Genomic DNA, 12,982 nt, shown 5'->3' with positions numbered 1-12,982 from the left:
CATCCCAAACAAGAAGATTTAATTTATGCGTGAAAATTGTGTCTTTTACAGAGCGTTATGATTGAATAACATGATAAAAATAAAGTATGTATTGTATTGAAGTCCACATGAAACATCTGCATATTTAACCTATATAGATAAACTTTATATATTAAAGCGCATGAATAAAAGCATGGACAACACTGGCGCAGCAAATATTTAAGCTCAATAACTTGTAATTTCGCCTTTGACAATTGACCCTCATTAGTTCCCGTTACTTCTTAGCGCAAAGCGCATGCTTAAAGCCTCAGCACACCACATTCCCCGCTTCTCCTCGCTCAGGTCCTCCCCACAGGACAACATACGAGAGACAGGCACAAAATTTACTTGTTCTCCATGATCGTCTGAATAAAAATTCGTGCAGTTTTCCTTCCCAACCTTTAACAGGAGTCACAATCTGACTGTGAAGCCGCAATAATCCCGGTAAGTATCCACTCTTGCCAGGATCGTCATTGTTTGAATGGAGGGCCCCTCTGTGGCAGCTCAGCCGATTTGTCAACAGCATCAATGCACTGAAAGCAGGCGACTGTATGAGCAGGCTGCATGTAGCTGTTGTTTGAAAGCAGTGCATTCACGATTAAATGATATCCTCCTATTCAAATTCTAAATCTTGAGATAAATATGTAGCTATCGTATCAATTTGATCAGTGTGTGTCAGTTGAACTTCACATTGAAGAGATTCCGTGTCGCCCTTTGTTTGAAGTTACGTTTTTTCCGCATTTCATGCATTTAAACTCGATTTGACATATTTCAAATGAATTCAAACTAATCCAATGAAGTGTTCCCACAAGAAGTGTTCCGGTTTTAGCCGTTTTTACTCACAATATCAAGGGAAGCTAACGTTAGCTTGCTAAAGCTAGCTAAACTAGCTACATTTTAAGCTAAACGAGAAAGCAGCCGTACCACTTGACTGTTTAACCACGCAGCGACAGAAACTAGCTCTACTCTTGGCAAGTAGGTTTAAATACAGTGTTTAGTGGGACCTGTAGTGTCATTTTATAACCACAAATTCAGTCCTGCTTATTGAGTAGCTGCTAAAGTGTACCTGGCTAGCATAAACCTTAAAGAAACCATTGGGAATATGTGTTTGGGCTTTTTGTAATCACGATAGAGACCAAGAGATGCAAATAAACATGGTATATAATGGTTTAGAATATGCTTTGTCCTATACCAATGTTTTCTTGTGTCCAAGACTCATAGGTTTGTCCCTTTATTGCTGTTTTGTTAGATCTGTAGATGCCTGTCCTTCACATCTGCATACTGGTAGATCTCCTAATCCTGTGCTGCAGAGATTTACAAAAGTCCAAGTCTGTGTGCACTTTATTATACCGTAGTCTCACCTTGATTGTCTGTGAATGGTAGTGCTTACTAGTTACTTAATCATGAAGACTCCTAATTTTTTTTATTTTAATGTCTGTTTCAGGATAGTGCACAATAGATGCAAATTTCCCCACCATGGCTACAGAAGACAAGAAACCAGAGACGGACACAAAACCTCCAGTTGTCCCGTCAGCATCTGCCAGCCAAAGCAAGGTTTGGATTTATGGATTATTGCTAATATTTCCATTCCATTGTGATTGCAACATTTTTGTTTCAGGGTGTACTTAGGACAATTGTGTTTGCTTAGTTATGTAGGGTTGAACAATTAGTTGATTTCAAATCAAAATAGCAATTGTAAACAGTGCAGTTAGCAAATTGCTAAAGCTGACATTTAATGTAAACAAGGTGTGGGTATTAAATAATGATATAAGTATTGCACTGCATTTTTTCCCCAAACAAATTGAAACCTTCAGAGCTCACTGATGCTGCTCATTTATCCATGCATACATTTTGCAGTGAGTCTGACCCAGGATTTCAACTGTTGATTCCCTTTGGTTTTGCAAATTCATACCATTTTTAGTTGTGTAACAATCACAGTTTCAATTGTATCTCATGTGGTAAGGCTCCATCATGTGTTTTAAATGTATTTAACAGTGGATACTAAACTGGAAAAAAAAAATATATATATTATTGTTATAAATTGCAAATCAAGTTGCAATTTCACCATCTGTCAGAGAAGCCATAACACAATGTTTTGCCCAAATAGTTCAAAATAGTATATGATGTATACATTTTTTTTTTTTTTTGGATATGACTTTAGATAAATGTTTGTCTATTTTGTCACACATCAGTTTAGAGTTTGTAAATGTCATATTTCCTTTTCATTTACAGTCTGCACCTGCAAAGCCAAACTACAGCCTGAAGTTCACGTTAGCAGGTCACACTAAAGCCGTGTCCTCCGTCAAATTCAGTCCCAGTGGAGAATGGCTCGCCAGCTCATGTGAGTTCTTTTTCCGTTCAGAACCTCCACTGTCACATTTCCTTTAACCCTCACTTTTCTCAAAGCAAGTCAGGCCTACAACTACAGTATAGTTTCATTATTGATTATCGGGGAATTTGTCACATAAAGGAAACAAAACAATGCAAGCCGAGGTCATAGGTGTGCTTATTTTGTCTAAATGTGTTTCTAAAGATGACCCCCCCCCCCCCCCCCCCCCCCTTGGCAGCCTTTTTGCTTGAAAATTGAATGAAACAATTCAGCAATTATTGTAACTTCATTGCAAACAAATTTTAAACTTAGTTTATCTGCTTTCCCAGTAGTGTACTGTTTTCCAGGGCTTAGCAAAATAGTATGCAACAACCAGCTAATGGGGAATAGTAGCCATCCACAGGGGTCTGGTGGCCCCTGGCACTTTCTACTGCCGCTGTTCATCAAGTACCTGATCCCTAATTATTGCACATTTTAAGGAGTCTGGTGGTGAATTACTGCCAAGGAGAATTAAGCTTCTTGTAGGTCTCAGCCCACACAGTCAGTAAACAGCTCGTTTTGACATGAAATAGAAGGTAAACGCTGGTGTCAAAAATCGCATGAATTAAGGCTCTCCTCTGAAATAGAACAGCTATTAATATACCTGTTCCTGACTGATGAGAGCCTCTGTAATTAAAGGCTTAGTCCACATGTTTATTGGTATTTTTAAAACTCTTTTTTTTTTTTTTGTTTTAAAAAAATGACGATTCAAAAGCGTGATTAAGGTGCTGTCGAGAGCATGCCAAACAAGTAATGTTACCGCTACCAGCAATGGTGCATCAAGAAAGAGGTTCCTCAGTACAGTGGAAAAGTAACTGTATGTTAATTTATAAACGTGTTAGTACCGACACTAGTCTGGCAACATGATGCTGCACAAACACTGAATGCATGTCTTTTTTCTGTCTTTGCAGCTGCTGACAAACTCATCAAAATCTGGGGAGCGTATGACGGCAAGTTTGAGAAAACCATATCTGGACACAAACTTGTGAGTTTAACGGATTCTCATCTTGACTGCCTGATTGCTGGTGTTTTCCTTTCAGAGAGATGGGGTTGTATTTGATACCATCGTTTATACCTGCACAAGTATTTGTAGCATCCTTGAGAACATGAAGTTGTTTTAAGCTTTAATAGCTGATTTCTGGAATTCCTTGTTGAAAGGAACCTTTCAGACATCATCACTGTACCAAGGACTATTGTACAGAAGGTTTGTTATTACAGAGATCCACATTGTTAACAGCAAATACCTGCAGCTGAATTCTGACTAATTGTTTACCCAGCTTCATATAACTGTGGTTAAATTCCTTGCCTTCTTTTGCAAAATTCTTAAGCGAGAAGCTTTGACAAATGGAAGGCAAGGTGACTCACTATTTGAACTTACAAAGGTTCTGCAAGCTGCTTTGCTCCCATGTGAGAGCAGCAGAGGAGTTCTAGTACGTTTCAGCCACACATCTCCGCTCAACAAAGCTCTCGTTCTCTACAAACATTCTGTGCTGATAAACTCGTCCGATTCATGGCGTTTTCCAGTGATTCTGGCCCCAGCTGCTACCGTTACTTACCACTGTTTTGCTGCGTCAGTATCCAACAGGATCATACATCCATCCATGCATCACCTTTACACCATTTAATCCTCATTAGGGTCACTGTGGGACTGGAGCCTATCCCAGCTGACTTAACGCCAAATCAGGGGACATCACGGACAAGTTGCAGGGCTACTTCTTGAGACAGCTGCACTCGGATTCACACTTCTGGTCAATTTCGAGTTACCAATTAACCTGAGCATGTTTTCGTACTGTGGGAGGAAGCCAGAGTACCTGAAAACCCACACATGCATAGAGGGAACAATTGTGCAGCAACCCAATGGGATCATGCACAACAAATCATCCCGCTGTTTGAGAGATCTGCACTATTATTTTGACTAGACAAAACTGAATTACAGATGTTTTTAGTCTTCATGACTAGTCCGAATGTCCTTACAGATGTCGTAGATGTAAATTCTGACTCATCACAGTGTAATTACAACTAGTCAAAAGGGTTCTGGGTAAAGAGTTTCCGAGAATAGCGACAGCTGCATGCAAAACCAGGACGCATCCATGACTCTACACTTCAAGTCCTGTTTCCCATGATCCCGCAGGGCATATCTGACGTGGCCTGGTCCTCCGATTCCAACCTCCTGGTGTCTGCATCGGACGACAAAACCCTGAAGATCTGGGACGTGAGCTCGGTAAGAGATCTGCTTCACTGTGCTCTCCTTTTAGCGTCCAGACTGTGATTTAGTCAGACTCTGTCTGCGCTCATCACACTGCCTCGTAACATTACACATTCATGAAGTATGAAAATGGAATCCGTGTCCCGTCTTTGGCTTCATACCTGTGGTTTGTGTCGACGTGAAATTTTTATCAAAGCTGCTCTCGCTTCTTTAGTGCGACCCAGCTGCAGACAGGTTGACACCGGTGCTGCTGTGGGTGATAAATGTGACATTTCTTCTTCTTTTTTTTTCTCTCTTTTTTTCAGGGAAAGTGCTTAAAGACTCTGAAAGGTCACAGCAACTATGTCTTCTGCTGCAACTTCAACCCCCAGTCCAACCTTATTGTGTCAGGATCGGTAAGCTGCACATGAAGCCCAGATGTTTAGATGGTTTGGAGGAAAAAGCTAAACACTGAGGAACATTTGCTTCGTTTTCTTTTGCTTCTAGTTTGACGAGAGCGTGAGGATATGGGACGTGAAGACTGGGAAGTGTTTGAAAACGTTGCCGGCTCATTCTGACCCCGTCTCTGCTGTAAGTTTGTCGATTCATTGTTAGCATTAGATGAAACGTTTACACTTAACTAGGGGCCGCTACGGGTTTGTTAGGGCTGCTGCAAGTTGTTGGTGCTCGAGAAAGGCTGATGACTGATATTTGGAACTGATATACATCAGATGTAATGTTTTAGCAGCATGCAACAGCAGAGATCCTGTCATTCGTAACTGGGCTTAAGAGTGACGATAACTGAGCGTATAAAATCAGGGATGTGATTTTTCCGCAAATTCGCGGAATTCCGCTTTTTTTTCAGAGATGGGAATTTACCGCGGATCCACGGATTTCCGCCGATTTCATTTCAAGTTTGAACACTTTATTGTCGCTGATACTCCCGCGTGATGGTAACGACGTTAACGATAGATTGTTAACGACGACTGTAAACGGACCAGCGATTGGAAGCCGCCGCCGCACCCCCACCCCCCCCCCACCCCCACCCCCCAACAACTTTCCGCTAGAATCAGAACTTGCTGATCCCATCCCTGTAAAATAGAAATAGGACACTGTCCTCTGCTTATGTGGGATCAGCTGAGATTGGTCAGTGTGTCTCCTGCTGTTCTTCTCCATTTTCTTTATATTTTACTGTTCTGTCGCTTTTATTTCCCACTTAGGTCCTTTTCATAGAGAAGTTCTGTCAAACTCAATTTAGTTCAGGGGCCACATTCAGCCCAGTTTGATCTAAAGTGGGCTGGTACAATCAGAGCATTATGAACAACCTGAAATTTTTGAAAAAAGTAAGTGAAATTTGGGCTGCTCAGTGGCGTAAGTGGTTAGCACTTTTGTCTTGCAGCAAGAAGATCCCTGGTTCGAATCCCGGGGTGGGCCTGGGATCTTTCTGCATGGAGTTTGCATGTTCTCCCTGTGCATGCGTGGGTTTTCTCCGGGTACTCCGGCTTCCTCCCACAGTCCAAAAATATGCTGAGGTTAATTGATTACTCTAAATTGTCCGTAGGTGTGAATGTGAGTGTGATTGTGTGTCTGTATATGTAGCCCTGTGACAGACTGGTGACCTGTCCAGGGTGTCCCCTGCCTTCGCCCGAGTCATCTGGGATAGGCTCCAGCACCCCCCCCCCTGCGACCCTAGTGAGGATAAAGCGGTGTATAGAGGATGAATGGATGGATGAAGTGAAATTTGGACAATATTCTGCCTTAGTTTCAGGGTTTCTGCAGGGCATTACAAAGCATTAATAGTCATTAAGTTGATTTTGCGAAAAATTAACTCCTTAAATGGCATTAAAAATCATTAAATTTAGTTCTCAGTGGCATTAGAAATTCTTTCTGCAGCTTTCAAGAAAATATTTGACAATAATATAATAATATATAATTATAGACTGCGATTCATCAGATAGGGGCTGCACAGTGTCGTAGTGGTTAGCACTTTCGCCTTGCAGCAAGAAGATCCCCGGTTCAAATCCCGACCTGAGCCTGGGATCTTTCTGCATGGAGTTTGCATGTTCTCCCTGTGCATCCGTGATTACTCTAAATTGCCCGTAGGTGTGAATGTGAGAGTGATTGTTTGTCTGTATATGTAGCCCTGTGACAGACTGGTGACCTGTCCAGGGTAGGGCTGGGCAAAAAATCGATTTAATCGATTTATCGAATTTGTTGCTAAAAAAGATTTTTATTTTGCAAACTCGAGTTTTTCCCCCTCAGTTTTCCGGCATCTTTCGCTTTCCGTCCGCCCATTCCTCGTGGGCTTCCGTAGCGCGGTGTCACACAGCCCCCTTCCCCGTGGCAGCGGCAGCGGCAGCATGTAACAGAGAATTCATTCAAAAGAAAGGCACAGCTAACTCAATCATTTGGAACTGGTTCGGTTTTGATGCTTCAGACGAACAACAGACAAAGCCTCGCTGCAAAGTATGTTTAAAACTTCAGTGAACTGCCGGCGGTACACCTACTAATTTGCATAGGAATTTCAAGAATGTCCGAAGGCTCCAAATGCGATTATACAAACACTATACGTCGATGGAAAGCTTAGATTCTCATGAATCCGCCGGTATAAACCACTTTCAGATGTGATTACCACAGCGGGTAATATAAACAGATTTGTCCGACAAACAACGAATATCCATCCATCCGTTCTCTGTACACGGCTTCAACGTACACAGCGCGACTCACATTTCCGGGTTCATTATTACACACAGATGAAAATATTCCACAAAAAACGGCCATAATCCAACCTTGGACATCCAGACGACACAAGCCAGTAAACTATTTTGTCCAAAACATGTCCTGAAGTCGGTATAAAATCCACGAATCGGTCGTTTTCAAGGAAATGCACCTCCCGATGCGCGTCCAATATTCCCTATATTTCTTGTCATATTTTTTTATTTACAAATAGAATATTAGCGATTTTTTTTGTACTGAAAATTGCTGGAATTGACTGCAGCTGTTGAAAGTGTTAGATGCAAGGTACGTTGTACCCAGTCGCAAGTATTTCGCCGATGTGGCGCTGCCTCACCTGCACAATACCACTCGGCAAAAGATCCGCAACGAGCTGGAGGAGGTGGCCGGACAATGCAGCCGTACATGAGTCTCACAGCACAACGACAGCTGGACCATGCACAGCATCTGCCTCCAGACAGCATATTTCCCCGATTACCACACCGGTGAAATAATTGCCCACGGATTAAAAGATGCTCTCAGTTCCTGGGGAAATTGTTGAATTACAGAGCCTCATTAACTTGCGTCATTAACTTGTTCATTAAATTGTTTACATGCGTTTTTTTTTTTATTCTGAGGACAGTTACAGCAATAAAGTTACTTTTGACAGTATATCTGATGTCTGCAGTAATTTTTAAGTGCATTGAAAGAAAAAATCGAAAATCGAATCTCGAATTTTTCTTTAAAAAATCGGAGATTTTTTTTTTTTAGACCAAATCGCCCAGCCCTAGTCCAGGGTGTCCCCTGCCTTTGCCCAAGTCAGCTGGAATAGGCTCCAGCACCCCCCGCTACCCTAGTGAGGATAAAGCGGTGTATAGAGGATGGATGGGTGGATGGGTTCATCAGATATGTGCATCTGCGTAAACATGCCGAAGCATTGCGATAACTGTTCCAGCCGGTTGGGTACAATTGTAAAAACTGCATGTTTTTAATCGTCATGTCGTCCTGCAGGTCAAAATTGAGCTGTGCTAAAGTTTGAAAATGTGGGGGGAAAAAATTCACAATGAAGCTTCTCATATCTACGTTTTCAACATTTTTGGGAAATTTTGGAACATTTCTTGGTGGAAAAAAAGAAATGCTAAAAAGAATGTTTCTTAAGAACATTCGCAAAAAATCTGCCAAAATCCAGCAAATTTTGCTGGATTTTGGTTGATTTTTTTGTAAATGTTCTTAAAGAAAATATTTGAAGTTGTACTGATGTATATGTAGTCACTTTAGATATTTTTAGGATTTTTTTTGGAAGATTTTTACTCATTTTTAAAAAAATATTTACAAGAATTTTCTTGCCAAATTTGGGGGGTTTATTTTTTTTAAATATAACTTTTAAGGGTAACTTTAAGGCAATTATTGCAATTTTCTTCATAAAGGTTTTGCAAATTTTCAAAAATTTGACGATTTTTATTTTTTTTGCTGAATTTTAGGATTTTTTTTTCAGAAATATTGAACTGTAGGAACAGTTTTCATCTAAAAATCATCTTTTACAAAAAAGCAAACCCGTGTAATTTCTTGAGCCCACGGTTGTGGCATTAATTTTTTTTAGAGTGTAGCATTAAAACGGCATTGAAAGGTGTATAGAGAATGGACGGATGGTTGATATCTGCAGAAACCCTGTGTGGCTGCTTTCTAACGTAGCCGCTAGCTCTTAGCCACTGTGAGAGAAGCTAACTTCCTGGTTTGTGTTTCTATTTCAGTTTTCGCTGCTTGAGAGACATTCTGAGACCACAGAGTGAGGACAGATAGATAAAGGAGGCTCATCAGAGCTCAAGTAGCGCATTTACTTTATCAATAATCTGTCAACAAAAATGCAGATAGTGATAATCGGGAAGATGCCAGATAGTCAGCTGATAATCCATCTGTTACGGTACCAGCTGTGTGATGATCTGTGTCGGCTTGCAGGTTCATTTCAACAGAGACGGTTCCCTGATCGTGTCCAGTAGCTACGATGGCCTCTGGTGAGTAACTACTGTTCTATTGTCCTCTAAAGTGTGATCTGGCAGCGCTCCACTCTGGACATAACAGCGTTGCACTTGATGCAGAGGAAATCTCTCTTCCGTGAAGGAATAAATGTTCTGCTTCACTTTTTATCTCGTTGTAATTGATGTGGACGACTTGCGTTTCTATTCATCCAGCGGCCGTGTTTATTCACTGCCTGACAGTAAGAGGCCTTGATGACCCCCGATTGAACAGCACTTGTGTTATCTTTCATTCACAGTCGAATCTGGGACACGGCGTCAGGCCAGTGTTTAAAGACACTCATAGGTAAGATCAATGCAAGCTTTCAGATGTTCAACGCTTATTTAATTTGTGACAGAAAACAGCCATTAAATGGTGCTATTGACGACAGAAAATGCAGCTCTTGAACGGGAATCTGGTGGCATCTTTTTTGTGAAACATTTCCACCTCTGTTTATATAGTTTGAAGTGCTTTGACGAGGGTTTTTTCCACATTTCACCACAAATATTGGTCTTAAAAACATCACGCAGCACAAAAAGACACTGCTGGCGTGTCAAAATCACAAAACATGTTTCTCATTCACTTTGCTCTGCCACGCTGCATCTATAAGAGAGTGGAGTATGGATCAAAATAGCAACTTCAACTGGATAAATGTAATGTAATCCAGGGTTAACAGGGGCTGAAGTTTAGTTTGCTGTAAGTTCATTCAATACCTGTAACATGAACACGACCAAAGCAAGAGACTTCTGTGTATTTATGTACATAGAAAAACAAAAGAACTTCATTATTTAACAATTTACCGATATGGAACCATCTGTCAGGATGTTTTTATACGGCTGTAGGCAAAGTAGTAGTTAGATTCTAGTCACACATGGACAGAATTCTTAGTGTTTCGGGAAACGTAAATAAATGCGCTTGCTATTAGTTTAGGTTCATTTGACAGTACCAGCCTTCGTGTCTGAAAAGGGCTTTCTAAAAGTGCAAAAATAAATGATTTGCTCCTATTTACGCTCTTTGTTTTTGTGTTTGTCTTAGACGACGACAACCCTCCTGTGTCATTTGTGAAGTTTTCCCCCAACGGGAAATACATCCTGGCTGCTACGCTTGACAAGTGAGTTGCACCTACACTGTAGTAAAGCCACTGTTTGTCAACTTATTTCTACACCCAGTTTCTACACAGTGTTCGCCTGCAGAGGGCAGCATGACACCATGACTGGCTTTAAATGAACAGAATCTCTGATGAAGTAAGTGATGTGTTGATGGGAGCTGACAGACGCGCCGCTGTGTTTGTTTTTCAGCACGCTGAAGCTGTGGGACTACAGCAAAGGAAAGGTAAGCTGCTCTGCTCTGTATATTAGCTTCTTCTTTTAATCTTCAGTGTCTTTATTGGACGGCTTTTAATACCTGCTCAGAATGTCATTTCTTTATATTTACATGCAAATTTGTACCAGATTTTACATTTTACTTGGAGGTGATTAACATTTTGCTGTTTCTCCAACATTTCAGTGCTTGAAAACGTACACGGGCCACAAAAACGAGAAGTACTGCATATTTGCAAATTTCTCTGTCACCGGTGGGAAGGTAAGAGCTCATGTGTTTTGTTTTTTTAAATTATTTATTCCAGTTGCACCATAGTGTTAGTATCAGCATCGGCCCAGAGAGCCTTCAGAATGAACACTGACTAGCAGATAGAACACCCGTCAGGCTAAAAGTTAACAGTTTCATTTGGAAATGTTGCATAAAAATATGTCGGCGATATTTGACATGGAAGTTGAGGTAATTCTCTAGAATTTTGCCCATTTGAGAAGCATTGTACGGATCAGTGTGGCGCAAATGTCGCCATTTGAAAGCAAACTAGAAAATAAAACGACTAAGAAGACACATCTGTGGTGCACACACATAAGGGAGAATAATTAAAGCTTAATAGTGGGTACAAAAATGTTCATTCTACTGCAGGAGAGGGTTCATGTTCACTATAAATGTGTACATGTATCAACATCTTCAATTTCACATTTTCCCACTTTTAGCTTCTTATTTAATGTTTGAGTATTTATAGAATCAGGCATTATTTTTGATTGTGAATGATCCAAAATGAACATGAAAATAGCAGCCTGTCCAGTCCTGTACATCCCTATCAAACAGATTTTATCGGGAAATTTATGCTTGGTTTTCCCGATCTTTTTTTTTTTTTTTTTTTTTTTAAATGCTGTACTTGCAATTTGCATATTTTTCTACCACTTGTGAAATCACTTTTGTAACTAAAATGCAACTCTGAGCTACATGTTTTCTCCCCTGCAGTGGATCGTGTCGGGCTCAGAGGACAACATGGTTTATATCTGGAACCTGCAGACGAAGGAGATCGTGCAGAAACTCCAGGGCCACACAGGTACAGTACATAACACAGGCTCAAAGCATCTCTAGGGATGAAATATTCTGTCTTTGGAGGCCATGCTAATCAGTTTTTAGAGCAGATATTTGTGGCTGTGTGTTAATGTCTACAAAAACTTTAGTTTGCCGTTCTGCACTTTTTAAAATCCGCCTCTCTTCTTTCCAGACGTCGTCATCTCGACCGCCTGCCACCCGACAGAGAACATCATCGCATCTGCGGCTTTAGAAAACGACAAAACCATCAAGCTATGGAAAAGCGACTGCTAAATCTTTTTTTTTTTTTTTTTTTTTTTGGGGGGGGGGGGGGGGGGGGTCTTTTGGACCACTCATGTTTGTTTTTTTTCCTTAAATTTTTTTCTACATATTATTGTCAGACAAGCGGATCTTTTTTTTTTTCTTTTTTTTCTAATGGAGAGCTCCTGCAGAACGCAGAAGGCTTTTTAGGTAATGAAATTCAACAAGGAGAAGAAACGAGACGTCGGCCACACACACACACACACACACACACACACACACACACACACACACACACCTGCAGCAGACTTTTCCAACTACTCTCTACAACTTGTGCCACATTTAGTCGTCTCATTAGTCCAATGAGTGACTTCTGTTCGTATTTTTGACACTGCATTAACCGTGATGTCACCGCCTCATAGCAGCTTCTGCACACATTTCTGCTCTTGTACAATAAGTGTAATGGTTGTTTGGCCTTTGTATGATTTCTTTTGCCTTTTGAGTTTGTCTAACTGTGCAGTATCATCTACATGACTTCAAAGTGAAGAAGTGACTTTAACATCAAGCTTTTAGATGAAAAGTAAAGGTATCCAAGGACCTTATCTGTTATTTATTCACGCCAATTTTCATTTTTCTTTGAATGTCAGCGCCGTAAAAGTTTAGTTTTCTGCATTCTGTGCTGATTTTTAAGGAAGATTTGACATAATATCACAGTTACTCGCTTGACAATTACAAAAACTTCATTTTACAATCTTATCGGAGCACTAAAGTGTTGCCCTTCTCTTTAAAACAATCTGAGCATTTTAGTTTCCTAAAGTGACCAAACACAGTTATTCTGTGTTGTAGTATTTGTTCATATGACACTGACATGTATTGCAATTCATTACTTTATCTGTCTTTGTTGTTCTATGTTCTCTGCTTGATTAGCTCATAGCTCTGCACACGCAGCCAGCAGCCTCTGTTCTCTGTAGTTATCCTGGATTTTTGTGGAATATATGTTTGCATTGGACAGCTATAACCCGCAAGTTAATAAAAGCAGTTTTTTGTATGTTTCACGTTGTGGT

General features: G+C 40.6%; 1 protein-coding gene across 1 annotated transcript; it reads left to right on the top strand.

The window, feature by feature from the left end:
- The first annotated feature begins 268 nt into the window (after positions 1 to 268).
- Positions 269 to 12,973, top strand: wdr5 (WD repeat domain 5). Its single transcript, XM_051938916.1, has 14 exons — positions 269 to 462; positions 1,463 to 1,572; positions 2,251 to 2,359; positions 3,298 to 3,371; positions 4,518 to 4,607; positions 4,898 to 4,987; positions 5,079 to 5,162; positions 9,240 to 9,295; positions 9,556 to 9,602; positions 10,332 to 10,407; positions 10,595 to 10,628; positions 10,803 to 10,877; positions 11,595 to 11,682; positions 11,851 to 12,973. Exons 2-14 carry the CDS (start codon positions 1,495 to 1,497, stop codon positions 11,949 to 11,951), a joined length of 1,002 nt encoding a protein of 333 aa, XP_051794876.1. The 5' UTR covers positions 269 to 462; positions 1,463 to 1,494; the 3' UTR covers positions 11,952 to 12,973.
- Positions 12,974 to 12,982: the final 9 nt, after the last annotated feature.

The sequence above is a fragment of the Acanthochromis polyacanthus genome, chromosome 18, assembly GCF_021347895.1.
Source record: "Acanthochromis polyacanthus isolate Apoly-LR-REF ecotype Palm Island chromosome 18, KAUST_Apoly_ChrSc, whole genome shotgun sequence".
NCBI lineage: Eukaryota > Metazoa > Chordata > Actinopteri > Pomacentridae > Acanthochromis > Acanthochromis polyacanthus.
The sequence above is the reverse complement of the archived record's forward strand: the minus strand, read 5'-3'. Positions and strand labels throughout refer to the sequence as shown.